The following is a 27,863-nucleotide window of genomic DNA, read 5'->3' as shown; positions in this document are numbered from 1 at the left end:
AGAAAGAGATGCAAAAGGGGAAAAAAATTAGAGACAACGAAATGCAAAAGTATGTTCAACAACCACAAAGGTGCAAATAACTCAGAATGACTATAAAGTGACAAAATGATTTTAAAATTGATTAAAGTGACACAAAACAACCACAAAAAGAATGAAAATGACAACAAAATATTGTCTTGCTGCCATGTTGGGAGGGGCGGGGGGCTTTTGGTCCTCTGTCTCATTACTATATAACACAGATATGATATGATCCCATATCTGGAACGGGACTGGACCCTGGTGCAAAGTCTGGTGATTTTTCCACCATGGGAAGTAGGATTTCCTAGGAAGAAGAAGAAGAATACTGGCAAATGCAATAGGTTAGCTGCCAGGCCCCTAATAACATAACATAGCACAACATAACATAAAGCAGAAGTAAGCGATCCGGTCGTTTTGGCTAATGCTGCGTTCCAGGCAGGCTTTTGAAACCGTAAATTACAGCTTCAAGTCACGACTTACGACTTTGTAGCGTTCCAGGCAACCCACTCGTGTTTTTCCGACCTGTTTTACCGGTGAAAGTCACTATAACGGCCACTCGTAACTTCTGACCCGTGAACTCGTACCAGATCGAACTGGTACCACTTCACAGGTCGGAAAAACATGAGTTACGGGCTGCCTTGAACGCACCATAACTTCTTGTCAGCCGATGGAGTTAGCAGCCCCCGCCCTCGTCATGGATCTATTGGTCCTCGTCCCTACGTCACCACATTCACGGCGTCCCTTGGCTGCACACACAGCCCTTCATGCCGTTCTCTCTCCTCATTGGATAAAACTTGTAGGATACGAGAAATGTTTTCTCCTCGGCTCAGAGCAGAGCAGAGTGACTGACAGACCCGTGTTTCGGTCCAAACACTCTATGTAAGTGATTGCTGTCGGAAGATATAACTATTTAAGACTTATATTAACACAAAAATATCGCATACTTCTGCTTTAAACATAACATAACATAGTATAACATAACATAGCATAACATAACATAGTATAACATAGCATAGAATAACATAACATAGTATAACATAACATAGCACAGCATAACATAGTATAACATAGCATAGCATAACATAACATAGTATAACATAGCATAACATAGCATAACATAGCATAACATAGTATAACATAGCATAGCATAACATAACATAGTATAACATAGCATAGCATAACATAACATAGTATAACATAGCATAACATAACATAGCATAGCATAACATAACATAATATAACATAGCATAACATAACAACATAACATAGTATAACATAACATAACATAGCATAACATAACATGACATAACATAAGATGACATAACATAGAATGGTATAACATAACATAACATAACATAACATGGCATGGCATAACATAACATAACATGACATAACATAGCATGGTATAACATAACATAGCATGGCATAACATAACATAACATGACATAACATAGCATGGTATAACATTACATAACATAGCACAGCATAACACAACATAACATAACATAACGTAGCATAATATAGCACAGCATAACATAACATAACATTTTTTTTGTCATAATCACAAAGTTAACCCGTTATTTAGCCATAAATAGATTAATACAATTGTACACAATAAAATAATTATAATAATAATGATTTTTTTAATTTATTATTATCGATACATTCCGCAGATCATTTCACCAATTTATATGGAAGTTACTACTGTTTATCATTATTATTATTTATTTATTTTATTTTTTTCCTCTCTGAGTGAGTGATCCATCTGCGCGCTGTAGACGATCTCTGCGCTGCACACGAAAGGGAAAGGAAACGTCCGCTTCTCCATTCTGAGGCTGTGAAGCTGCTTCTCGTCTTTAGCTCTGAACGAACCTGTGGGGCCGCGACAGACACGGTCATCATCACCACCACCACCACCATCATCCTCCTCCTTCTTCTTCTTCCTCCTCCAGCCTGGGTCAGCCTGCTGCTCCTCCTGCTCCTCCCTACTCCTCCTGCTGCCTGCCGTCCCGTGTGTGTCCAGTGACCGTGAGGACTTTTGAACGCCAGATTTATTTATCAGTCGAAACACAAAGTTGATCGGGTAAGCTAAGCTAACCAGCTAGCCACCTAGCTAAGTCTTAGCTTAGCTTAGCTTAGCTTGCAGCAGCAGCGGCGGCGGCGGCGCTGTGGTGCTGGTCTTGGTTCTGGTGCTGGTTCTGGGGGAGGGAGCCTGTTTTGTTTTATTTTTATTATTTTTTTCTTTATTTTTTCCGTCGTTTTGTCACCGGTCCTGAGGTTTAAAGCCGTGAAGCAGCCGCCGGTTGGTTGGTTGGTTCCTCCTCCTCCTACTACTAGCGTGCTCGGGTTAGCCTGCTAGCTAGCTACGAGCTAACACCCTGCGTATTTTAGCCTGGGAGCTTCGAGGCCTCAGACCAACACTACAACCACCACCAACAACACAACCACCACCACCACCACCAACTACAACAACAACAACAACAAAGTGTCTGCATTGACCCGCAGAGAGAGGTGACAGGTGAGTGATCGATAACAACAACAACACAACAGCTTGCTTGTTTGCTAGTTAGCGGTACTTGGTGTTAGCCTAACTGAAAACGTTAAGGGGGAGGAGGGGGAGAGAAGAGAAGAGAAGGGAAGGGGAGGGGGGGGTTGGGGAATCCGCGAAATCACGCCGGAGGTCGCCATCTTTCACTGGATGCTGCTGCTGCTGCTGCTGTGAGCTAACTCATTAAAACTAACTATCTAACTCACTAACTAGGAGGCCGTAGCTGCTGCTTGTTTATAACTTTATAACATAACGTGATGATGATGATGATGATGTGTTTACGGTCACCTCTCCTCCTCCTCCTCCTTCATCTCTTCTCCTCCTCTTCCCCTTCTGTTCTTCTTTTATACTGCTCATTTGTTTGTGCCACTGCCTCCTACACTTAGCCCACATATTATGGCCCTTGGCCTGGGTGAGGAGCTGCTGCTGCTGCTGCTGCTGCTGCTGCGGTCTTTATGTCAATCTGTCTGTCTTTATTTCTCAGTCAGTCTTCCCTGTCTTTCATCAGGGCTCCACACTTTTGCTCCTAAAATTTGAGTTGAGGCAGTGCAAGTACATTTTTCATCTACTAGCACATGTGCAACCAGTAAATTTGCTTCTTTTTGTTTGGTTTAGTGTGGAAGAATCAGGAATCTGTCATTACAGGTGTCAGCAGGTCAATGTGTGTGTGAGCATCATGAATGAAAAGGAAATGTGAATATTTGCTTTAAGAGTCGACTTACGGTGTGCGATCCTTACATTTTCAGCTTGTTTCTCCTAGTAAAGTTCTGTCTTTCTTTCTGTCTGGGCTGTGTCAGCTACATTGTGTCTCTTGGTGGAAGTTGCGGTGTTTGTGGAGTGATAAAGTGGATCATCCAAACAGACTTCTGACTTTGCCGTAGTAAAGATGGAGACATAAACACAGGTGGTTCAAGGCCAGCAGCCTCCTCCTCCTCCTTCGCTAGTCCACTCTGGTTTATTTAGGTTTTTTTGAACTTGTAAATCACTTCTCGTTGCAAACGGAGGTGTGTGTGTGTGTGTTTTGGTTCAGGCTTCGTCTAGACGGGAGGATGGATCAGTGAAAAGTTGTTCTATCTCAGTTTGTGGATCAGTCTGAATGAGGAGGTAAAGTGAGGACGTACAAAAAATATGATTTTTAAGAGACACAGGGAAGCAGGTGTTTAACTATACATGAGTTTATCTCTTATTTATTTACTTACTTACTTGTTGTATATTTATTGTTATATTGTAATATATTACTCTGTTTGTTTTGTCCTCCTTGGCTTACTACTTATTGGGAGGATTATTGCCAAAAGCTTACATCTTAAAGAATTTATAAATTTGATTTGGATTAAATGTATATTGATACATTGTATTAGTTATATTATTAATGAATGTTTGAGCATTTAAAGGAAGCTAGAAGATTAATTCATGTTGGTTGAGTTGGTTATGGAGAAGGTGTGGGACTATATTATTTTTTAACTTCAGCCCAACTCCTTTTTAGACATTAGAAAGAAAGAAAAAGTCTGAAAAGTGCAGCTACTTGCTCACTGTTATAATTTTTTTTGTTTACAGTATTTGCTCACTTATTTTATGTATTTGAAAAAAAAAGATTAATTCATTCATGAGTGGAGGAAATGGGATGTACTGTGACCGGGGTCAGCAGTCATGTGATTTACTACGACCTCATGACTTCACCCACATTTACAGCACTTTTTATTAAAGACTTAAATCCTGCAGCAGGGTGAGATTATGTGTGTGTGGTTGTTGTGTGTGGTTGTTGTGTGTTGTTGTGTGAGGTGTGTAGAGAGCGGATGATGTGTGATGACCAGGCCGAGATCTAACGACTGTTTTCTCCGTCTTGATTGATGACGCTGACATTAAATAGAGTTAATGAAGGAGGAAACCCACTCCAGGTGTTTGTTAGACACCGAGGAGCCTGTTGAGTTCTGGACTGAAACATAAATACATACATTTAAGGTTTTAAATACTAATTTACTTCTCAATCAATAACAATAACAACACCAACAATGCTTGTGAATGAGTAGCATTTGGCTTTGGCACCCTGACACTGACAGTTGTATTTAGTTTAATTATTTATTTGTATGTGTCACACATATAAAATGAAAACAGCTTCTTTACTAAACCATGAACTTCCTGAGCTGAAGTTTGAGGTCAAGTCACCAACATGACCGTTTATCCTGTCAGATGGTTAACGTTACCTTTTGTGAATGCAGGTTCAGATGCTTTATAGCTAATGAATGAATTGATTAATTATCTGTCTGGTCGTCTTCAGCTTCAACACGGTCCTGCTCGACTGTCAGCAGATTTTAAAGTTTCAGCAACTTGTTGTAGTTTTCCTTTTGTTTTTATCTAATAACGATGTTGTCTAACTGGTTGATTGTCATAAATAGATGCTTGTTACGTCTCTGTTTATCTATATAGCTCAGCTGAGTCAGCTGTGATGTAATCTGGTCTTGGTTCAAGTCAAAATGGAAAATTTACTTTTTTTTCTTACTTAAATGAACTTTCAGGGCTCCAGACTAACTTAAAAAAAACACAGTGGCCCCCTAATCTAAAATTCTAGGGATGTACTGTACACTGTAAATATTAAAGCCCCAGTATGTAACTTATTTGGCTTTTTATTAATGAAATATTTCTTTCATAAATATGTATTTCACTGAAGTGGAATCACACCCGCATACAAATGAAAGCTTTCTGGTACCTTAGAATGAGCTGTTACAAATACATAAGTGGGCGACGCACCGAACCGAGGCGGCCATGTTGCATCGCCATTTTTTACGTTGAGTGGCAGCGTGACAGTAGGTAACCACGGAAACTGAGCGGAGCTGTCGACTCGGACTGTTAAAACTGTCACCACTGTGTAGTGTGAGGAAGGACGGAGGCACTGGTGTTGCATTCAGGTGCAGTCAGGCAGACGACCGTCGGCAAACCAACGGGATGTCATTTTACTCACTTATGACAACATATTGTCACGCCTGTATTGTTTTGCCTAGTGCTGGCGGACCACTTGTTTACGTAGACGCTTGTTTATCCTGTTACATGCAGCGTCTGTTGTCTGTCTGTCGTCTGCCCGATTTCACGTGAATGCAACATCAAGAATACGTTCCGATATGCAACCGCACCGCTAGATGGGGGGAATTCCTACATATTATACCTTTTAAATAATTGACTTGCAAAGCAAATATTCACATTTCCTTTTCATTCATGATCCTCTCTCTCACACACACACACACACACACACACACACACACACTGGCCTGCTGCCACCTGTAACGACAGATACCAGATTCTTTGAGTCGCCACCTTTCACATTTCACCAGTGTTAGAAATTGATTATTACCTGATGAAGGCCTCAAAACCTGGACAGAAAGCTTGTTTATTAAAATACTGAACCTGCATTATCCAATTGTGCAGATACTTTTCTTTTTTTAAAAGTGGTTTTCTGGCACTTTGGCATATGCTGGTGATTTACTCCAAGTACCTGTCTTAGAAATAATTAAAAAAAGAGGCAAATTTACTGGTTGCACATGTAGATAATCAATCTTCAAGGCCTTTTGGAGCCCTGACTTTGTGACTTTTGCATGTTTTTAATCAGTTATAACAACAACAAGTGCAGCTCATGAACACTGAGTAAACTACTTTTTCATTTTTATATATTTTTTAATCAACTGATAAGTGATAAAAACATAAATGTCAGTTTCGGAGCCTGATGTGGTTTTGTGAGGAACCACAGACACATTTAATTGAACATATCACGTCAGCCTGGTATTCATGTTATTCTCCCGTTTCATGGGTGTGGCTGTCAAACACACACACACGCACACACACAACCACACACACAGGTTTTAAGTCGACTTGTTCAGGGGCATTTTATCACAACACAACAACAACAGCTGTTTTTTGACAGTTGGGTGTGTGTGTGTGTGAGTCGTGTCCAGCACCCATTCATCACACACACACAGTGGCACACATTACACACACACACATGCCGTGTATGGGAATCAGTATGTGGATCAAAGGTCACCAGCTTTACAGCCATGCCATTCTTTTTCTGCTTTGTATGCAAACACAGTGAGCGCTGTGTCGGAGACAGGCGGCCGATTGTTGGGGCGGATTATCACCGCTTTACAAACCGCTCCAACGCCACCGGAGCCAAGGTGTTTCCACTGATGTTTGGACTCCAACTCCTCTATATGAATGTGTAACAACGCTGAGGTCGGATGTAGAAGATGTGGAAGTAACGGACCGGTTCGTCTTGACGGCTGGTGCTGAAGCTGCTGCAGCATCAGGGAGGAAACGATAACGACGACTTTTACGATAACGCGAGTGAGAGCTGCAGCTAATGATCGATGAGTTATTGATTGATCTTCTGCATCTTCTTATAAAATGTCAGAAAGTTTGTTTCCCTCAAATCGGTCCATACGCCTCGAAGATAAGTTAAAGGGATAGTTCAACAGCCCATTGCCATAATCCCTTTAGTCACAGCAGTAGGTTCGTTACCTTTAATTGTCGGTGCAAGCTGTTTTTAGAACGGCGGAGCAGAGCCGTGAGCTGCTCAGAGCTACGCTACGGAGGCTAAGGGGATTTCTTGGTTTCCCTCATCAAACTCATCAAATACACAATCCAACAACTCCACAACGCTCTGGTGGACAAGTTGTGACCTGCACATTCACCACACTATGAGATAATAACACAACGTTTACGTTACCAGACAGAGTTGTTTTAGAGGGAAATTCATGCAAAACCGCTGATGTGCGTTGCCCTCAGGGACAGTTTTTCATCAAGCAGTCTCTGAATTTCCCTCTAAAACAACTCTGTTTCGTAACATTGTGTTATTATCTCATAGCGTGGTGAATGTGCAGGTCACAACTTGTCCACCAGAGCGTTGTGGAGTTGTTGGATTGTGTATTTGATGAGTTTGATGAGGGAAACCAAGAAATCCCATTAGCCTCCGTAGCGTAGCTCTGAGCAGCTCACGGCTCTGCTCCGCCGTTCTAAAAATAGCTTGCACCGACAATTAAAGGTAACAAACCTACTGCTATGACTATAGGGATTATGGCAATGGGCCAATTTGCCAAAATGTTGAACTATCCCTTTAAGTTTTTAATAGGACGTAAATCAGAGAAAAGCAGTAAATTGTTGTATTTGCTAAGCTCAGGGCTCCAGACCAACTGTTTTGACCACCGTCCAGAAATCCTCCCCAAGTTCAATTTGAACCATCTCAAAATTGTCCCGATTCTTTACTTTGTCTTTATCATCTATAATTATTGCCATAAAACACCTACTCAGAGGATTAGAAAATTAATAATTGTATTTTGATTTAATACTATGGTCAAAATGGGCTGCGTTCTTGCCGAGAATTAATGCGGCTTCAACACACGCGGGTCGGATCGATCTGGACTGAAGCAGCTTAGAAACTGCTCACACAGACGATCGTGGGCTTCGAGAGGTTTTGTACATTCTCACGAACTTGCCAAAAATAGAAAATGGAATGAATTAGCATCGGGTCTTCTCGTCTCAGATCGGTGTCATTTTACGTCGTGTCGTGGAGTTTTTCTTTTCTAAAACCGAAGCATGTTTGCTCCTCTGGGAACTTTCATTCTGTGTATTGTTGGTTTTGCGGGTCTATTGTCAGTCAACTGCTGCTAGAAGTTGCACACCGTTTATGTCGTGACAGTGATATGCACATTTTCTAGGGCTGCTGCCAAATAGTCGCCCAAAAAGTCATTAGCCGACCAAAAAGTCACTGGTCGATTGATCGCAAGGAAAAAAACCCAAACATTTGGAACCGTGTCTTGTCAAAAAAGGTGCCGGCGTGCCAATGGTTACACCGCAACAAGCCGACCCCTGGTTTATACAGACCAAATTCTTGGGATGAATAAACGTCACTGAGTCCAGGGACGTGTTTGTTACGTTGGTTCATGTGGTAAAATGGTTTTGTACAGAGTAACAACCTGTGGATTTACCCCGTCACCCAGTCAGTGACATTTATATTTATATTTATTTATAGGAAACTGTTCCCATCAGGACGTCGACACTGTTGCTCTGATTGTCCTTCTGGTAAATTCAGTTAAACCGGTTCCTGCTCGTAGGTTGAGTCGAACTAATGAGCTGGCAGGAGCCGACAGCTGCTTTTTATTTTTATTCTTTCACAATTTTGTCCTCACGTTGATTCAAGCTTTGTTTAATTTTAGAGTATGTCCTGTGTTTTGGCAGCAACTGTTTCCACACCACGGCTTTCTATCTATATGTGTGACATTACATTCAGTAAATTATTACCTGCATTATTTCTTATAATACTACACAAGTCATGTAACAACTTGACAGGACTTGGATTAAATCGTCTAATATAACAAAACAAAACTGTTTCAGTTTCATTTCTTTTATTTTCCTGCTGTGTTTTCTTTCTGGTAAAGTGAAACTAAACACAAACCACTTCAATGTAGGAACATATATTGTTTTTAGAGCTTAGGCTACCAGTGAAGGTTTGCACAGTTTCATAGGCATCTCTTAGTTTTACTTTACACCTTCTTCTGTTTTAGCTAATTTATTCCATCTTTTCTTATCTTATCTAATTTTTCATTAATTTTAACATGTAACCCCCCCTTTTTATTTATCATATCTAATCAACTACATCCTGCTTTTTAATTTGAGTCCTCCTGGTCTCAGGTTGTTGTTGGGTTCTTGTATTGCCTGTGTTGCTGCATCCCTTATGGTTTTATGGCATTTGTCACCCTCCTCTTATATGTTCTTTTATAAAGCACTTGTGTTTTTAAAGGTGCTATATAATTAAAGTTATTATAATAATCTGCCAGTTTTAACTTGGTTGAATTGCGTTGGTTAAACAGGAAGTCAGACTTTAATTCTCAATGTGTTGTGGTGTGAAGATGTTTTTTAAAAAAAAGGTGCTAAACAGAAACACATGGATGCAAATAAAGTTGGTGAAAACAAAATCAACCAACTTGTCTCAACTAATCTCCTCTATCATAAATTATTCTGCCATTGAAAACATGTCTTGTATTTCCATGTCTTGAGCTTTTATGTGTTTTGTTATGATTTATTTTTCTAAAGAAGTCACTGTTGGACACAATTCTTTTATATTTTCTTTTACTGCTGCTGTTACGTAGTGAACATGACGTTGCTGTGTTGTTATTGTTGTTGTAATGAAGTGTTGTTTGTCCTCTCTGCCCCCCCGTAGCTTACTTGGTGACGCAGAGACTTCTCCCTGAGGAGCCAAGAAGCAGACGGCTCATGACTTCTGACCAGGACACGAAAGTTGTAGCTGAACCACAGGTGCAGCAAGTACAAGAGGCAAAAGAGAGCTCTCATTTGGTGAGTGTGTGTGTGTGTGTCTGTGTGTGTGTGTGACGTTCACTGACCCGCTGGTTTGACTCGTTCAAGTAAAGATCAACTGTGGAAGTTTATTAGAAACTCAGTGCATAGACAGATTAGAGGTCTGTGCTGTGCATGAGAATAACAAACTGTGGGAATTATTGACTGCACAGATTTATTTTTCAATGAATAATTGCTCAGCGACTTCTGTTGTTGTTGTTAAAGAAGTGTTTGTATAACTGGAGGTGAGCAGTGTGGACGATGAAGGAATATTGAATTTAATAAGACAACGTTGACGTGTTTTATGATGCAGTTCATTTACTTTTGATAATTAAATGAGAAACTCTTAACCAGGCTGAAATACATCTGGGTCTGCAGATGATCAGAGAAGTTACGCTGCAACACGTTTTGATTAATAGTTAATTCATTTGCTTTTTCTTGGTTTTTTTGTCGAAACTAGTCCTGATTTATTTATTTATTGTTGTGTTATTGTGTTATTGTGGACTCTGTGCAGCAGTGTGGTCTAGTTTCACATAAAGTCATAAAGTAAATTTAAGACTTGATTGCAAAACCGGTGATGAATTTCTTTGCACAGGCTTTCTCTCTGTCTCTCTCTCTCTCTCTATATATAAATATATTTGTTTTGTTAAGATGATTTCTCTGATTGGTTCCTGTGATCGGAGGCTCCGCCCACCAACCTTAAAGCAGAACTATGCAGGATTTGGGCTGTAATTATTGTGGCTCAGAGTCACTGTGATGGTAGAGTGACCTGTTATGAAGTGAATGGGGTCTAGGCCAATGCGCTCACCCCCCCCACTGGCTGAAAACCGCACTTGCAAGATCAGTCGTCCGTCTCGGTGTTACAAATCTCGTCAATGGATAGAAGTATCGCGAGATACTGCCTTACGGCAGTACGAGATAAGAACGCATATGACGTCATGCATGTCACGAATCGTGATTGGTTTGAGTTCGGAAAGTCGGAGGAAACCATGGAAACATGAAATGTTTGTACTGAGGAAGTTCAGCTTGTGGCTAACGGGGAGCTAATGCTAACACAGACACACACACACCATGGGTCTTTTATAAGATAATGTAATACATCATGACACACACACATCTTTGCGTTTTGGAACCTTTATTCATGTGTGTGTATGTCTGTGTCTTTGTGTCTTTGTGTCTGTGTGTGGCCGTATTAGCGTTAGCTCTGTGCTAGCGTTAGCTCCGTGTTAGCATTAGCTCCGTGTTAGCATTAGCTCGGTGTTAGCAGGGCTTAGCAAACAGCAGTAAACACAAGCACGTGTAGGGGGGGTGGAGGAGGTGGTGGCGGCGAGTTTTTTTTTTTTTTTACGACAGTGACATGTGCCTACCAGAACTGTGGGGGAGCTCCGGAGAGGAAAAAAAAGAGAAACCAACGAAGGAGCGAGCTATTTCCGGCCGACTTGCAAAGTTCTGCTTTAAAGGGATAGTTCAACATTTTGGCAAACTGGCCCATTGCCATAATCCCTATAGTCATAGCAGTAGTTTCGTTACCTTTAATTGTCGGTGCAAGCTATTTTTAGAACGGTGGAGCAGAGCCGTGAGCTGCTCAGAGCTACGCTACGGAGGCTCATGGGATTTCTTGGTTTCCCTCATCAAACTCATCAAATACACAATCCAACAACTCCAAAACGCTCTGGTGGACAAGTTGTGACCTGCACATTCACCACGCTATGAGATAATAACGTCACAGCCGTCCTCCATTTTTTAAAATTCTACACACTCGTCCTTTAACTCAACTTTGTCGATGTCAGATCATCAACATTTTTGATTTATGGAGCAATAACATGAAGATATCCAAGTCTGCAGCAGATTTGGTTGAGCGCCTTGTACAAACACACAGCTGATGATCTTGCAAAGACTGAATTAAAGAGTTTAGCTGTTCAGTTGGATATTTGGGATCTTAAGTCGATTGCTTTGTTGCTTCAGCAGTGATTATTAAAAATTATATAGTTATTAGTATTTTTTTGTTATCCCAGATGTCTTTATCCTGTTGTCATTAGCAGTAAGTTCAGTGACTAACTAATGAGTTTAGTTGTTGTTGTAATGAGGATTTAGTTTTATTGTATTTTAATCCTCTGCCGTTTTTTTTTTCACAATGAAACTCATCTGCTTCTGGGTTTGTTTATGTTTTGCATGTTACATCTGGTGGATACAAGTGTAGGTTTCACTTCCTGCAGCTCCCTGCAGTCGTTGGTGTTGTTATAGTTGTTATAGTTGTTGTTGATCATCACCATCAGAGAGTCTCAGAGTCTTTTTCAACGTGTTTTTATAAGAAAGAAGCCGTGTCCAGGCCGCAGCATCGCGCCTTTGACCGGGGTTGATTTCACACACTGATTATGTATAATAGAGAGAAACAGAGGAGCAGGCAACTGTTGTAACCAAATAACCATGACCTGTTTTCCTTTTTTTATATTATTATTATAATATCTCTCTTTTCATGAGCCGGCACCGATCCTATTGATCACAGCTGTGACATTTTGTTCCTTGTTGGACCGTGAAGACCGAGCACTGGGGGGAAGAAAGAAAAGAGCAGAGGTGCATCGTGGGTACAACAAGCAGAGCAGCAGCAGCAGCGGTCGATGTTGAGACTGTGTTGGATGTTGTTTGTGTTTTAGCAGCAGCTTCTTTTTTTATTGGTTGAAAGTTTTGGTCAATAAGAAGAAATATTTATGGTTTTATAACTAAATTCACATCATTGTAGTTTTCCATCTTCCTCTCTCTTTCAGCTTCTCTCTTATCTGGAGCTCTAGTAACAACAACAGGTCGGTGTCAGCCAATCAGAAGAGAGGAGGCTCTGTTCTGATTGGCTGACTGTTTTCTAAAGTGATTCAATAAAAAAATAGAGTAGATTTCAGAATAAAACACTCAGAGAAACCAAATCCTGCAACGTTTTTTGTTGGATGGTGGGTCCAGGTGGTGGTGAGGGGGCGGGGCTTAGCTGTGACATCACAAAGTGACAGGAAGTCCTGACGGCTGGTTTTAAGGCTCAGTTTCTGAATACAGGCTGTGTGCATTTCTCTGTGGACTGAGTCTTTGATACTTTCACAGTATTAATATAGAACCTAGAGCTGATCTATAATATGAAAAGACATGGAAATGTCACGTTTTTACAACATGGATCTTTAACATAACATTTCATTGGACGGTTTTCCCCTCATTGCATCTCAGTTTGAGTTTGAACGGTGACTCACGTTCCTTAAATCTTCAACTTTGGGAGAGAAAAGAGGCAGAGTCTTGATTTTAGGGTTGGTTTTCCTTTTTTAAAGTGCCTTCTTTTAAAAAACCTTCTTTATACATTGTTTTTACTTTGGTGTTGTTATCTGATTAATGTATTTCAAACTTTTCCACCAGAGCTGAGGTCGTTTAGTGAGTGAGGATTATTAAAGTGCAGCACACGAAGCCTCTTCTTCTTCTTCTTGTCTTGTTTGTGTGATTGACGCGTCTGGAATTGGTTTTGGTAAAGTTTGCCGCAGGTTGGTGTTAATCAGACGCTCGATGTAACTTAAAGCCAAACTCGTCAATAGTTTTTGTCGCAGAGGGAGGGAGGGAAACATGCAGCAGCAGCAGCAGCAGAAGAGTCGCTGTAACTCATATTATTATTATTATTTTGGGAAGTATTTTTAGAAAGGTTGCATCAGGAGCCGCGGTCCCTCGGAGCCGATGGTTTAGTGCTCTGCAGCCGTCGTCCATCAGAAAGCTCCTCACTATGCTGCGTTCACTTGTTCACTGTAAACCAGACGTGGACTCGTCAGCGTCTCTCTCACCTGGAGGCGTAACTCAGGTTGCATCACTGTATAGAAACGTGTCATTACATCGATTCAATGGACAAGCAGTCGATGTTTGCAGGTTTATCATTTAAGTCTGTCACGATTGGATTTGTTTGATTCCAGGATCAATATGAGATGATACAACAAAACACAATCCACAAAGTACAAAAAAGACACAGAAATATCATTTCACATTAATTTCTGAGCTCAAACAAACTTTTAATTGAAAAACAATCTGTTTATTTTCTAGTAAAACTCCTCCTCTTCACTTTAATGTGCCACAGAGCTTTATCATTTTCACCTTCTAAAGAACATTAAATTCTTATTTTTTAAAATTAAAGCAGGATTTTTGTGCCAGGGGAATTTCAAAATAAGAGCGCGTCTAACAAACGATTGACTTCTGATCGATGTTTATGTTTTGGATCGATGCTGTTGACTCATTGATCGTTGAATCGATGCATCTCGACAACGCCAATTCATTCCCACCAGGACCTCCTCGTGTCTTTTACAAAGATGTCAACTCATGTTTGTACTTTTTTTATTTTTTAATACCATGAGCAGGTTGTGTTTTACTTCCTGTGCAGCTGAACTGAACATGAAGCTGCAAATTTCTTCAGCTCAGTGCAGATGAATCTCGTCCCCTGACGTGTTGCAGACGTTTTAAACTTGGACTTGATCTTCCTCCTCCTCCTCCTTGTTTCACCTGTTGCACATGAGAGAAATTAGTGTTTTCTGTGTCTGTGACAACAAATGAAGCCGAGCGTTAAAAGTCAGTTGCCGACTAAAACACGGGCCCTTTTTTTAAAATACTAATATACTCAGTGAATTTCACGCCTCAGAAAACCAAATCCGCAGCAGCAGCAGGTTCCTGTAGCAGACTGTTTAAAGATGCTGGTAGCATAAAACTAAAACCACAATGTAGAGTGACAGTCAGTAGGATGAGTGGTTTATATTAAAGAATATAAACATTTTAATATTCATTTGTCACTCACAGCGTTAGGTTATCTGACCGTCAGGGCTGTAGAGAAACAGGTGTGTGTGTGTTGCTCTTTGATAAATACTCATCATTGGCTTTGATTTGATTACCTTGCCTTCAGTGTGTGTGTGTGTGTGTGTGTGTGTGTGTGTGATAAACAGGATTTGACTGTTTAATTTAATGGGACTCGTTCAGATGTTATTGTCTCGGTGTTGACAGAGGACTTCAGTTATCTCTCTCTCTTTCTCTCTCTCCACCCAAAAAAAAAGTAATTGTCTCTTTGCACTTGTGTCTGCACTGGAAATATGTAAATTGACACATTACACAACAATAACTGTGTGTGTGTGTGTGTGAGCTCGGCTGCTTCTCGGTGTGAACGAGGAGAATAATGTAGAACCAGAGGAGACGAAGAGGAGGACGGACTGACCGACGTCCATAAATCTGCCTCGAAGGGAGGTCGTCGTCCTGTCCTTTTTCCTGTTGTTGCTGCCGTTTTTGTTTTTGAGAAACTGATGCAAAGCGATCATGGATTTACAGCGAGAAAAGAAAAAGGAAAAAGTCAAAAAACTTTTCATAAGAAGACGTTAAAACAGATTCAGGAAGTAGAAAATGAAGCAGGAAAACATCCAAAGTTTCAAAGTGCACTGCTGCTGCAGGGGAGCGCGGCGGCGGCGGCAGCAACGGCTCATGCTAAAGTGATTATATCCCCCTGTGTGTGTGTGTGGGTAATCCTGCATGCTATCCGTGCGCACACACACATACACACAACCTCATCTGCAGCCGTCGTCTCGTCTGTGCAGCTCCGATCCTCCCGCCCACACAGGTTGGATTGGATTGATGCTCGCACATGTGACGCTTCCTGCAAACACGGTCGGTCGGCGCCAAATATGGTGGTGACAGCGGCGGTGACGACCAGGCTGGGTGGAGGTTTCTACTACGCTGGTGGAGTGAGTCTGTGCTGTCACCAGCCGCCAAACCAAACCAAACCTAAACCATAGAGACGTCTGTTTCGACTTTAGAGGCGGGCGGTGAGTTGTAGGAGCCGTCTCATCTAAATTAAAACCAGAAGTTTCCTCCTCCTCCTCCTCCTCCTCTTCTCCTTCCTCTCCTTCCTCCAGCTGTGTCATGCCGTCTCCCTGTGGTGGCTGGTGGTCGGTGGCGTCACAAGCCGTTTGGTTTTGATTAAAAAATATATAAAACATGACTTTTGCTGCAGCAGGACGGCGGTTTTTGAGGAGGACGATGGCATTCGCTCGCTGTTTTCTGGTTTCACTGGTGTTTCCAGTGCAGACACCAGAGCTTTAAATCATTCATCACTTTTTTCTCTGTGTTTTTAGAGCAAAACCCTTTTTTGTTTTTGTCGTCAATTATTTATTCATGTATGGACCATTTAACAGTTAGACACAATAAACATAATTTCATTTTTCTGTGTACATGGAATACACAACATAAATAAATAACTAAAAAACCCCAAACAAACGGAACAAAATCAATTTTTTTTTGTTTCTTTGTTTTGGTTTTAATGTGATTTAAAGGACCAGTGTGTAATAATTGTCAAGGTTTATTGGCAAAATCTGAATATACTACCCATGAAACTCACTTATAATTCTTCTTTTATATCTACATATAGCAAGGGTCTTGCTTCAGAGAGTGCCGCCATCTTGCGCCGCCATGTTTGTACGGCAACCCAAACGTTTGAAGAGTTTCACGTTAATAAATAAACCAACGAAGGAGGAGGAGGAAACATCAGAGAGAGAGTTAGTAGTTTTTCGGTAGAGAACAGTGAGAAGTTTTTAAATTGTAAACCTGAAAGTTTGCGAATGGATGAACGCTAGATGTCACGGTTCCCCCCCCCCCCCATTTTACGCACTGGACCTTTAAATCATTCCTCTACGGACCAGAGATCACACTTTGTCTCTGCGTTTTTAGAGCAAAATCTTTTTCTTACTTTCACTTGAACTTAATGCTCTTTCTCTCTAGAAGACTTTGTAATTCTCTCAGAGTAGTGAAGCGCGGCGGCTGCTGCTGCTGCTGCTGCTGCAACACAGAGGAAACCCAGCGCATTAAACTGAGAGTGTGTGTGTGTGATTGAAGATTCAAGAGTTTATTTGTCACATACAATAATACAAGATCATTGCAGTGAGATGATGTGTGCATACAGGACAACAACATTAAAGCAGAAGTAAGCAGAATATTTGTGTTAATATAAGTCTTAAATAGTTATATCTTCTGACAGCAATCACTTACATAGAGTGTTTGGTCCGAAACACGGGTCTGTCAGTCACTCTGCTCTGCTGTAAGCCGAGGAGAAAACGTCTTGTATACTTCCTTCCTTGTATCCTACAAGCTTTATCCAATGAGGAGAGAGAACGGCATAAAGGGGCGGTCCTCTCTGTGTGTGCAGCCAAGGGATGCGCATGAATGTGGTGACGTAGGGACGAGGACCAATAGATCCATGACGAGGGCGGGGGCTGCTAACTAACGAAGTTAGCCAAAACGACCGGATCGCTTACTTCTGCTTTAACATGACTGAAAAAACTCCCCCTAAAAACGAAGAAATGCTAAAACGCACTGATATATTCTAAACTAAGCAACACTTAACAACAGACAACAACACACATTCAACAATTCTTAAAAAGCACCATGTTAACATGGCCGTGCTGTGCAAAGTCATGATTTTATTTATTTGTTTCATAATTTATTTCAAACCAGACCAGAATAGCATATAAATACAACAATTAGAACAAAACAACCAACAAGAACAACCAACCAAAACAAACAATGAACAATAAAATACCAATACAGTAACAACACAATAAGACAATAACAATACCTGGTTTATGGATAAAGAGGGGCTTTTAAATTTCCTTACACATAGACACACAAAACACCAACAAGACACATCGCAAACTCAACAGTCCTCTCTACATCTGGATGGATGGATGGATGGATGGATGGATGGATGGATGGATAGATGGATAGATAGGAAATTCCTCCGTCAGGATGCTCCAAATGAAAATGTGCAAAGAAAATAAATAGAATACAAGAGGAAATGTATGACAAAATATATCCTACAATGTCTAAAACAATAAAATATACTCTACTTGTGCAAAGGGAGCAAACTAGACATAAGTTAAATACAGTGCTACATAATTTGAATACAATACATCATTTTAATACAATATAATACTAATGCAAAAGGGCCAAAACATATTTTAATGTCTGTCTATCCTACAGTTAACTCCCCCTACTGTACACATCAAACATTTGTTGCTTAAATTATCTTTTAAATTCACTTAAGTTTTTATTATTTCTGATGCTTTCAGCCAAATACAATAACACCAGTTAGACAACATAATAATAAATAATAATGTGTGTTGGTCATGTTTCCCTGATGGCTTTCAACCAAATCTCTTCAAATAGGAAAGAATGTGAAACCGTGAAAGGAAACGGGGGAAGAAGAAGAAAAAGAAGAAGTGAGCGGATGGCCTTCGGGCAAGAAAGAGTTATTTTTCCCCTCAGAGCTCCGAAATTAGGAAATGGAAAGAGCCGGCCGCGTTTTTCCGCTCTCATTTACACATGCATGGAGATTTGGAAAGAAGATTTAAGCGGCGAGCAGCAGGAAGGGGAAGGAAGGAAACTCTTCCCCGTCGACGGAGTCCAGTGGGCCGATGCCTCAGGCTGTCGGTCTCATTACAGGCCCCGGATCAGTGGTGGGAAAAGGCCGTCAAGGAACCAAAAGTAGCTGCTGCTGCTGCTGCCGCCGCCTCCGGGGTTAAACACACACACAGTTCAGGACGTCAAGGTCTCCGAGTCGGTCTCCGTTTATTTTTTCCAGAGCTGTAAATAAATAGAGACCACTCCAAAATGTTCTTAACCCTCCTGTTGTCCTCCTGGGTCAAGGAAGGAAGGAAGGACGAAGGGAAGGAATGAAGGAAAGATAGAAGGAGGGAGGGAACAGATTGGGTCAATTGGGTCAAAAAGGAAGGAAGAAGTAAGGATGTAAGTAAGGGAAGGAAGGAAGGAAGGACAAAGGGAAAGATGGGAGGAAAGAAGGAAGGGAAAGGGACGTAAAGATAGAAGGAGGGAGGGAACAGATTGGGTTAATTGGGTCAAGAAGGAAGGAAGGAAGGGGAAAAGGATTGTGGAAAAAAGAAGGAAAGAAAGATGGAGGGAGAGGGAACAGATTTGTTCAAGGAAGGAAGAAGAAGGAAGGAAGAAGGGAAAATGGAAGGAAAGAAAGATCAATCAAGGTCAATTGGATCAAAAGAGGAAGGAAGAAGAAGGAAGGACGAAGGGAGGGAAGGAAGGATGGAGGAAGGAAACAGATTGGGTCAATTTGACCCAGAAGGACGACAGGAGGGTTTAATAACTCAGCTTCTCTACATGTGTTGATGGCAGCCATCAATTCCAGTGTCTATTGAACTCCAACACAAGCACAACTCACTCTACTGAGCTGAGCACCTGAACCAAATCATATTTAATGAGGAAGAAAGATTATAAATAAATTCAAAAAAACACTGCTGCGATTAAAAATTTCGGATTATTCAACCAATTTTGATTTCTAAACTCCTCCTAAGTTTAAAAAGTAGTGTTGTGTTGTTTTAAAATGAATATGAACTTGTTTTCTTTGCATTATTATACAAGGTCTGAAAACACCAGATTTTTTTGTTATTTTGACCTGTTGCCATTTTCTGCAAATAAATAAATGCTCTAAATGACAATATTTTTATTTCCAATTTGGGAGAAATTACGTCAGTAGGTTATAGAATGAAACAAAAGTGTTCATTTTACTCAAATACAGAGGAACTGATCATTTTGAAGTGGTCTCTTAATTTTTTCCAAAGCTGTATTTATTTATTTATTAAAAAAAAAAAAGAAGTCATAAAACGCACAACAAGTCTGTTTGGAGACGTTGTAGTTGTAGTAACTTGTTTTTAGTTTAATTTATTTGCACCATAAAAATCAAGAAATCACAAAAACAGATATGAAACAAGAACAATAAGTGCAGGAGAAAAGTACGGAAAGATTCAATAACAATTCAATAACAACGACAAAAAGAAAGCAATAAAAGTGCCTTATTACATAACAAGAAGAGTCAAACCAAAGTAATGAGTGTGTAAATGTGTGAAATGAGTGGGTGAGCGTGTAGAGATCCGTCTGGAGTAGCATCCACTGGTAACTGAACCAGGAAAGGAAACTAAAGGAGGGTTAAACTTAGGACTCGCTGGTTCTCCTGCTGCCAGCAGCCGCCTCAGTGAACACACACCGACGTCTTTAATCCTGTTAGAAACTTCCAACCGAACCAAAACAAACAGTGTTGAGGAGATCACAGGAAGTCAAGTTAAAGCTTCATCCCACCAAACAGTTAGAATAAGTCATTTTCTCTGAAGACTTTGTTTCTGCACACTCGGTCTGTATCACTGCAGATTCAGAACATGTTTAACATGGCACAACTGTTAATTATGGAGCATTTAGCTTCAGAAAGAGCATGTTGTAGATTTTAAAACGGACATAAAATAACATCTGATAGTGTAGAAATGTAATCTGCTTCATTCCTCTTGTTCACACTGCCACACCAAATCAGATTTCTTTTTTTTTTTATCAGATTCAGATTGTGTCTAGTTTGATTCGTTGACCATCTTTTTTTACAAATCAGATTCAAACGACATACGGAGGTGGTTTCGAATGCGATTCTAATCGGATTTGTACAGATCTATTTCAATGTGAACGGCTCCGTTGCTCAATGTGTCTTCTGTGACATGAACTAAAACAACAATGACAATGGCGTAGTTTCGGAGAGATAAAGGTCAATTTAAGGTGCATTAAATAACCAACACCTTGAAGAAGTTGTAGAAAATAGTCCCCGTCCACTGTCATTCCAGCGGTGACGAAGCACGTCACTTCCTTGAAATTTTTGCGCTGTAGCTCCAGATGAGTTGAGACAGAAACAAGCACAGTTCACTGTCGTCTGTTTTTTTTTTTTAACCTGTTACCAGAGAAATCAATCTGGACAAGACACAGACAGATCGGGTCTGATCATTTTTGTGCGTGGATATATATGGATTGTCAGTCAGTGTCAGTGAGATCGAATTCTGATCAGATTTGGGCTGCAGATCTGAACGAGGCCTTGAATTCTGGTTTGGCCTCGATTCAAACTGGTGCCAGAGAAACAGAAGCCATGTGGCGCTACCAAACTCATTCCTTATTCACACACACACACACACACACACACACACACACACAGGGTGATACACCATATGTCTCGCACATATGTGTTAGAAACAGACCAGAGATTGAACATGAACTATTTATAGGCCTGCGTGTAAAATCTGAACGGTTTTCGGAAAACAAACAAACAAAAGCTGTAAATAAAAGAGCGACTGCGTCTGAGACCAGATCCTCGCTGCCGCCGCCTCATGTGGGGACGTTGCTGTGACAGACGAGCTGCACGTCAGTCAGTGTGAAATAAATAAACAGAGCTGTAATAATCACAGATATACAGGCAGAAACTAAACGTTTCTGTCTAATGTGGTTAATTATTCCACAATATTAACAGACTGGTGTAATTAAGATCAGCATTTAAAGTTTGTACTTATATACTAAAAGGGTCAAATAGATAAGCCTATTACAGACTCAGGGCCGTTATAAAAATAAATAAAAGAAAGAAAAAATACACAGGCACAGACAATACAATTTAAAACAAGCAAACAAACAAAAACGATACAACAAATTGGTTTAAAACACATATAGGCAATTATTCAAGTGTTTCCAGAAGCATGAAAAATATTTTGTGTCACTAAGTGCAGGCAAAGTTACCGCCATAATGATCCCATTCTTTGACATTATTTGATATTTATCAATGAACTATAGATCTATAGATCAAATTGTTTTAGTGACATGAAATGTTTTAAAAGTCTAATATTTTACACTTTTCCTCTTTGTTTTATTTATAACAAGATACGTTTTTTGGCTTCTCTCTGGAGCTCTAGTAGCAACAGTTGGTGTCAGCCAATCAGAAGAGAGGAGGAGGCTCTGAGCCTCTCCTCTGATTGGTGGACTGAAGTTGAGCCAATAAAAGCAGAGCAGAAAACACTCAGAGAAACCAAATCTGCAAAGTTGTTGGATGGTGGGTCCAGGTGGTGAGGGGGCGGGGCTTTGTTGTGACATCACAAAGTGACAGGAAGTCCTGACGGCTGGTTTTAAGGCTCAGTTTCTGAATACAGGCTGTGTGCATTTCTCTGTGGACTGAGGCTTTGATACTTTCACAGTATTAATATAGAACCTGGAGAGATAATCTATAATCAAACTTTGGGTTCAGCAGAATTTGATGCTCATGGTTTTTATTTGGCAAAGAGGAGTTGGTTTGTTTTTCCTGCTCTGTGACTGGACGCTGCTGTAGCGTGTATCCGTCCCGCTGACGCCATCTTTAGTCAACCTAGATGTTGGTCACGGACCGTACAAGTCTTGCTCACACTACCGTCATGCATGCACGCTCGCCTGTCGTTGTGTGTGTGTGCATGACAATAACGGAGAAGGAGCGCTATGCGGAGATGAATGAGTGGAACGATGCTGCGTTGGTCGAACCAAAAGCAGAAAAATCTATTTGTGGAGGATGTAATTTATTCGTGGCGGTGAATGTATGGGAAACACTGTCCTGCAACCAGTCGACCAATAAAATTTTGGTCGACTATTTGGGGGCAGCCCTAGTGAACGCAGCATAATAAGTAATGGTTGCTCAGGATGAAGTACACACGTTGCCATTTGTTTGTTTTTCCCGTCCTGTCCGGTGGCTGTAGTCTGTCTGCCGGACTCCATGTGAACGCTAGTGCTGCCCCCGACCAAAGACTTTTTTGGTCGACCAATAGTCGTCATTTATGGCGATTAGTCGACTAATCGACGGGCGTATAAGACGGGTGGGGACGGGGCTCACGGAAGCACCCGCTAATCGTTGAAAACAGCAGTGATACGTGCTTTTACGTTGGAGTCTCCAAATCAGAAACGTCTATAAAACATTGGAAAAAGTCGCTTTTGAGAAAAAAACAAAAAAAGTGACCTGCCGTGCAAAACTGACAGCAAATGAGTGTCACGACTTATTGTATCTGGCCCTTCAAATTAAAAGCCCTATAGCCTTCCATATTGATTTAGACTTAATTTTACAGACACTGCTCCAAATATTTTTTTTATTTCTTTAACCAATCGACCAATGAAATTTTGGTCGATTAATGACTTTTTTGTCAACCAGTGCTTGGTTGACTATGTGGGGGCAGCCCGAGTGAACGCAGCGTAATAAGTAATGGTTGCTCAGGATGTAGGTACAGTACACAGTAGCTCTGGCTCAGCGTCTCCTACAGCTCTGTATCCGTCACCGAGGCCTGACGAGCCTCAGCTCTGCAGACAGACACAGACAGACAGATACAAGTCCAAATTCAGCTGTTTTTTGTTTCTCCTCCCCTGAAGGGCTCTCTCATGTCTGCTGTCTCTGTTTTTTTTCTTCTCTTTTTTGTGCTGTCTGCTGCTGTGAGCTTGCCTCCATCACACAGGCACAGCAATAATAACCCCCCTTACTCCCTCCCTTACTCCCCCTCCTCCTTTCAGCGCTACGCCGGCTGCCCTCCGGTGACACCGACAATAACTCGTCTTCGTCTCTGTCCTGCGATGAATCACATCCTCTCATCATCGTCTCCTCCCAAAAATACAACACACACCCTCAATCAGGGAGCAGCAGCAGCAGCAGCAGCAGCAGCAGTAACCTTTCCCTCCTCCTCCTCTTTCTCCTCCTCCTCCTCCGTGAAGGAAAGGGAGCATTTCAATTTTTTTAATTTTTTTTTTCCAAAGGTCAAGCGGTGCCCACAACGTACACATCCATTGATGTCAGCAGCAGCGGTTTCTATGGCAGCCGACTCGGACAGGAGTGGAGGAGTTTTACATTAGTGCAAGGCTGGATTATTACAAGCACAGGCAGTGGGAGTGTGTGTGTGTGTGTGTGTGTGTGTGTGTGTGATCTCGTAGTGCAGCACTGGTGAAATCCGACCCAGGGACGCTGTGTCTCGTATGGAGTCGGGCTTGTCTTTCTCTTTAACTCTCCTCCCTTTTTTAATTTTAATCCAACCATCTTCCTTTTCGCTTCTCCTGCCTCTGATTTAATTTAATTCTCTCTTTCAACTTTGCTGCTTTTTATTGTGAATAAGAAGCAGTCTTTTTTTGTTTTTTTTCCCACTCTCCAGCAGCTCGTTAGCAGAATAATGTATTAAAACCACGGCTCGAGAGAGAGGGAGCTGATTTAATTTGAGCGGCGAGCGGCGTTGCCTCAGGGTTAATTTAACACGTGGATCAGTGGGGAGGGAGGGAGCTCAGGTGTGCAACTCGACACAGTGTGGTGTGTTTTTTCCGAAGCCGGAGAATGACTCAGTGCAACAGCGACAAAGCAAAAAGCAGAAGAGACGACGATGCTGCTGCTGTGCTGAACGGGAGCTAGACAGCCACTCAGCTTGTGCAACGTCAGCTCCTCGTCGCCCCAACGGAGGCGTCGCTGTCATCAGATTTGTCGAATCAACCCAGCGGCTCGGAGCAGCCAGACGGAGCGTGGCTGTGACGGGGACGAGTCAGAGCGCCGTTCTGCTGCTGCTGCTGCTTGTTGTTGTTTACTCAGAGTCGTACCATGCTGCTGCTCCGGAGACGCTCAGACACTGTGGATGTTGTTGTTGTTGTGACTTGAGCATCATGGACTGGATGCAGTGGAGCCTGATACCGGCTCCAGCAGGAAGTGTTGGTGGTGGCGTTGGCGGCGTTAGTGGCGGCGGCGGCTGGACGGCGCTGCCTCAGGACTTGAATGAAACTCTGGCTCTGACCACGGCGCTGGGCTACAGCCTGTTGGCCTGCGAGACGTGTGTGTTGAGCTGCTGCTTTGATCCTGTGAGTACGTGCTGCTCTGTGTGTGTGTGTGTGAGTGTGTGTGTGTGTGTGTGTGTGTGTGTGTGTGTGTGTGTGTGGACGAGTGTCTCAGCTTCCTCGGGATTTGAACTGGCAGATGATGATGATGTTGATGATTCTTGAGATAGCTGAACTCAGTGAAGCGTAATATCGAGTCTGTTTTTTAAAGATGAACTCTGCAGGTCTGGTCTCTCCTCCTCTGTTTAGTTTAGTTTAGTTACGTTTATTAGTTTAATAAGGGACAATGTGCAATTATATTAATCATTTAAAGGAAAAAAATGAAAAGATGGTTGCACCAGATTTAGCTCCCAGCTGTGTCTCTAACCCTCCTCTCCTCCATGTGCGTTTGTTTCCAATGAAGCCGGCGAGGAATCAGTCGTTCATGTTGAAGCGGATCTGATCAGAACCACCTCCGTATGTCGGTTTGAATCAGATTTGTAAAAAGAAAATCGGATCTCATGGTCTTTTTTGGCTGTTCAGACTGTCAACAAATCAAACAATCTGGATCAGGGCTGCAACTAACGATTATTTTCAATTGATCTCTTGATTATGCAAACGATTAATCCATTAGTTGTTTGGTCAATAAAATGTTGAAAAATGTCAGTGTTTCTCAAACCACAAGATGATTAATCGAACAATAATTGATCATTAAATGAATCATCATCAACTGTTTTGATCATCTAATAATCAGTTTAAGTAGTTTTTTAAGAAAAAAAAGTCAAAATTTTCTGATTTCAGCTTCTTGAATGTGAATATTTCTGGTTTCTTTGTTCCTTTATGACAATAAACTGAGTCTCTCTTTGGTTTGTGGACAAAACAAGACATTTGAGAACAATGTCATCTGGTGGTTTGAGAAACACTGATTGACATTTTTCAACATCTTTTAACATTTTATTGACCAAACAACTAACAGTTTTTTCTTTAAAAAACTACTCAAACTGATTATTCAATTATCAAAATTGTTGGCGATTAATCTTAATTAATTAATTGATTATTGTTGGATTAATCGATTAATTGTTGCGGCTCTAATCTGGATCGGATTTGGAGTGGCAGTGTGAACGAGGTCAGCTAAGGGACACATGGAGCTGAGTTCCTCTTTAACTTTCTGGCAGCACAGAAACCTTATGGACTCCTCTTGGTCGTGTTTCTCTCCGTGTTTGACACTTTATTTTTTTTGGCAGAGAGGAAACTCACTGAGGTTGACAGTTTTCAAAACTTGAGGATTTTTTCAGAATAATGGTTTCTCCCCGGTGACGGCATCTTGTCACCAAACTGTCATTTATTTCTGGTTTCTGCCGGAGATTCGTCTGCTTTAAAAAAAATAATGTGTCACATCATGTTACTGTCTGGTGGCGTCCTCCTGGCTCCATCCACAAACACCGTGTCACCGACTTTAACAGGCTGTATCTGTCAAATTACAAGTAGGGCTGCAAATAACGATTATTTTCATTATTGATTCATCCGTCAATTATTTAAACGATTAATCGATTAGTTGTTTGGTCAATGAAATGTTAAAAATGTCAATCAGTGTTTCCCACACCACCAGATGACGTCCTCAAATGTCTTGTTTTGTCCACAAACCAACAAGAGACTCAGTTTATTGTCATAAAGGAACAAAGAAACCAGAAACATTCACATTTAAGAAGCTGAAATCAGAGAATTTGGACTTTTTTTCTTAAAAACACGTCTCAAACTGGTTAATCGATTACCAAAATTGTTGACGATTAATTTAATAATAGTTTAATTGTTGCAGCTCTAAATGCAAGTCTGCTGCATTAATAGCATTGAGAAAAAAAGAATAACTTGGTTGATTAATCAGTTATTGACACACTTTTATCCTCACAGACTTTCCTGCATCAATCACCAAGGACCACGAGTTGATGAATTTGTTGCTTTTGTTTTTCCTGTAACGTCCTTTTTGAAATGCAGCGCTCCTCATCTTAAACTTTTCCTTTTCTCTGCTCCGTTTTGCAGGAATCCGCCAAGGTTTCAGACCTCAACCCCAATGCGAAAGCATGGGCCAACCACATGTTTAGCCTGGACCCCAGCGGGAGTGCAGACACCACAACTGCTGCCCTGCAGCCATGGAAGGACGGCTGCGATAGTTCGGCCGACCCCGGCCCAGAAGGTCAGACCCACACCGAGGAAACGCAGCATATTCACCACTGCTATACTTTGCATTTTTATTGTTTTCTTTCTTTTTATTTTTGCCATCATAGCACATGAAACTCAATGAAAACACATTTAGAGGTTAGAAAGTCAACAGAAGCAGTCAGCGATGTGTCAGGACGTTTTTTTGGGAAAGTTGTTCCCCATCACTTCTTAAAGCAGAAGTAAGCGAAATGTTTGTGTTAAGTCTTAAATAGTTCTATCTTCCGACGGCAATCACTTACATAGAGTGTTTGGTCTGAAACACGGGTCTGTCAGTCACTCTGCTCTGCTCTGAGCCGAGGAGAAAACTTTCCTTGTATCCTACAACCTTTATCCAATGAGGAGAGAGAACGGCATAAAGGGGCGGTCCTCTCTGTGTGTGCAACCAAGGGATGCGCGTGAATGTGGTGACGTAGGGACGAGGGCGGGGACTGCTAACTCCATCGGCTGACAGGAAGTTAGCCAAAACAACCGGATCGCTTACTTCTGCTTTAATAATGAGGCTTTTTGTGTTTTTATATATATCTTTTTTTAATATCTTCTTATATGTTCCATTTTTATCATTTTCTTTCTCTTTTTTTGCCTCATAGCACATGAAACTCAATGAAAACCCATTTTATGAGTTAGAAAGTCAACAGAAGCAGTCAGTAGTCACTTCTTATTAATGGAGCTTTTTGTGTTTTTTACATATAGTCTCATAAGGTTCTGTTATTATCTCATAGCGTGGTGAATGTGCAGGTCACAACTTGTCCACCAGAGCGTTGTGGAATTGTTGGATTGTGTATTTGATGAGTTTGATGAGGGAAACCAAGAATGAGCCCATGAGCCTCCGTAGCGTAGCTCTGAGCAGCTCACGGCTCTGCTCCACCGTTCTAAAAATATCTTGCACCGACAATTAAAGGTAAAAAACCTACTGCTATGACTATAGGGATTATGGTGATGGGCCAATTTGCCAAAATGTTGAACTATCCCTTTAAGGTAAAAATGTAGCATAGTTAAGGTAAAAAAATCTTGCGTAGTTCCTCTTTAAATACCAAGTTAGTAGCACTGAAAGGAACTGAAGCGTTGAGCTCCAGGTGAGAGTTTATTTATTTAT

The 27,863-nt window shown here is 41.2% G+C and overlaps 1 protein-coding gene across 4 annotated transcripts in view; it reads left to right on the top strand.

Moving 5' to 3' along the window:
* The first annotated feature begins 1,885 nt into the window (after nt 1–1,885).
* larp4b (La ribonucleoprotein 4B) overlaps nt 1,886–27,863 on the top strand; it is a 50,496-nt gene continuing 24,518 nt past the window's right edge. For 3 of the 4 annotated variants that reach the window (XM_085805433.1, XM_085805432.1, XM_085805429.1), the window contains exons 1-3: nt 2,087–2,536; nt 9,768–9,901; nt 26,591–26,744. In XM_085805433.1, the coding sequence (XP_085661559.1) occupies nt 9,821–9,901; nt 26,591–26,744 (235 nt within the window). In that variant the 5' untranslated portion in view covers nt 2,087–2,536; nt 9,768–9,820. Of the gene's footprint in view, nt 2,537–9,767; nt 9,902–26,590; nt 26,745–27,863 lie in introns of all 4 variants that reach the window. The other variant, XM_085805430.1, reaches the window with a different exon arrangement.

This window comes from Trachurus japonicus, chromosome 17, assembly GCF_045865225.1.
Source record: "Trachurus japonicus isolate A0001 chromosome 17, Traja_1.0".
NCBI classification, from domain to species: Eukaryota; Metazoa; Chordata; class Actinopteri; order Carangiformes; family Carangidae; genus Trachurus; species Trachurus japonicus.
The sequence above is the reverse complement of the archived record's forward strand: the minus strand, read 5'-3'. Positions and strand labels throughout refer to the sequence as shown.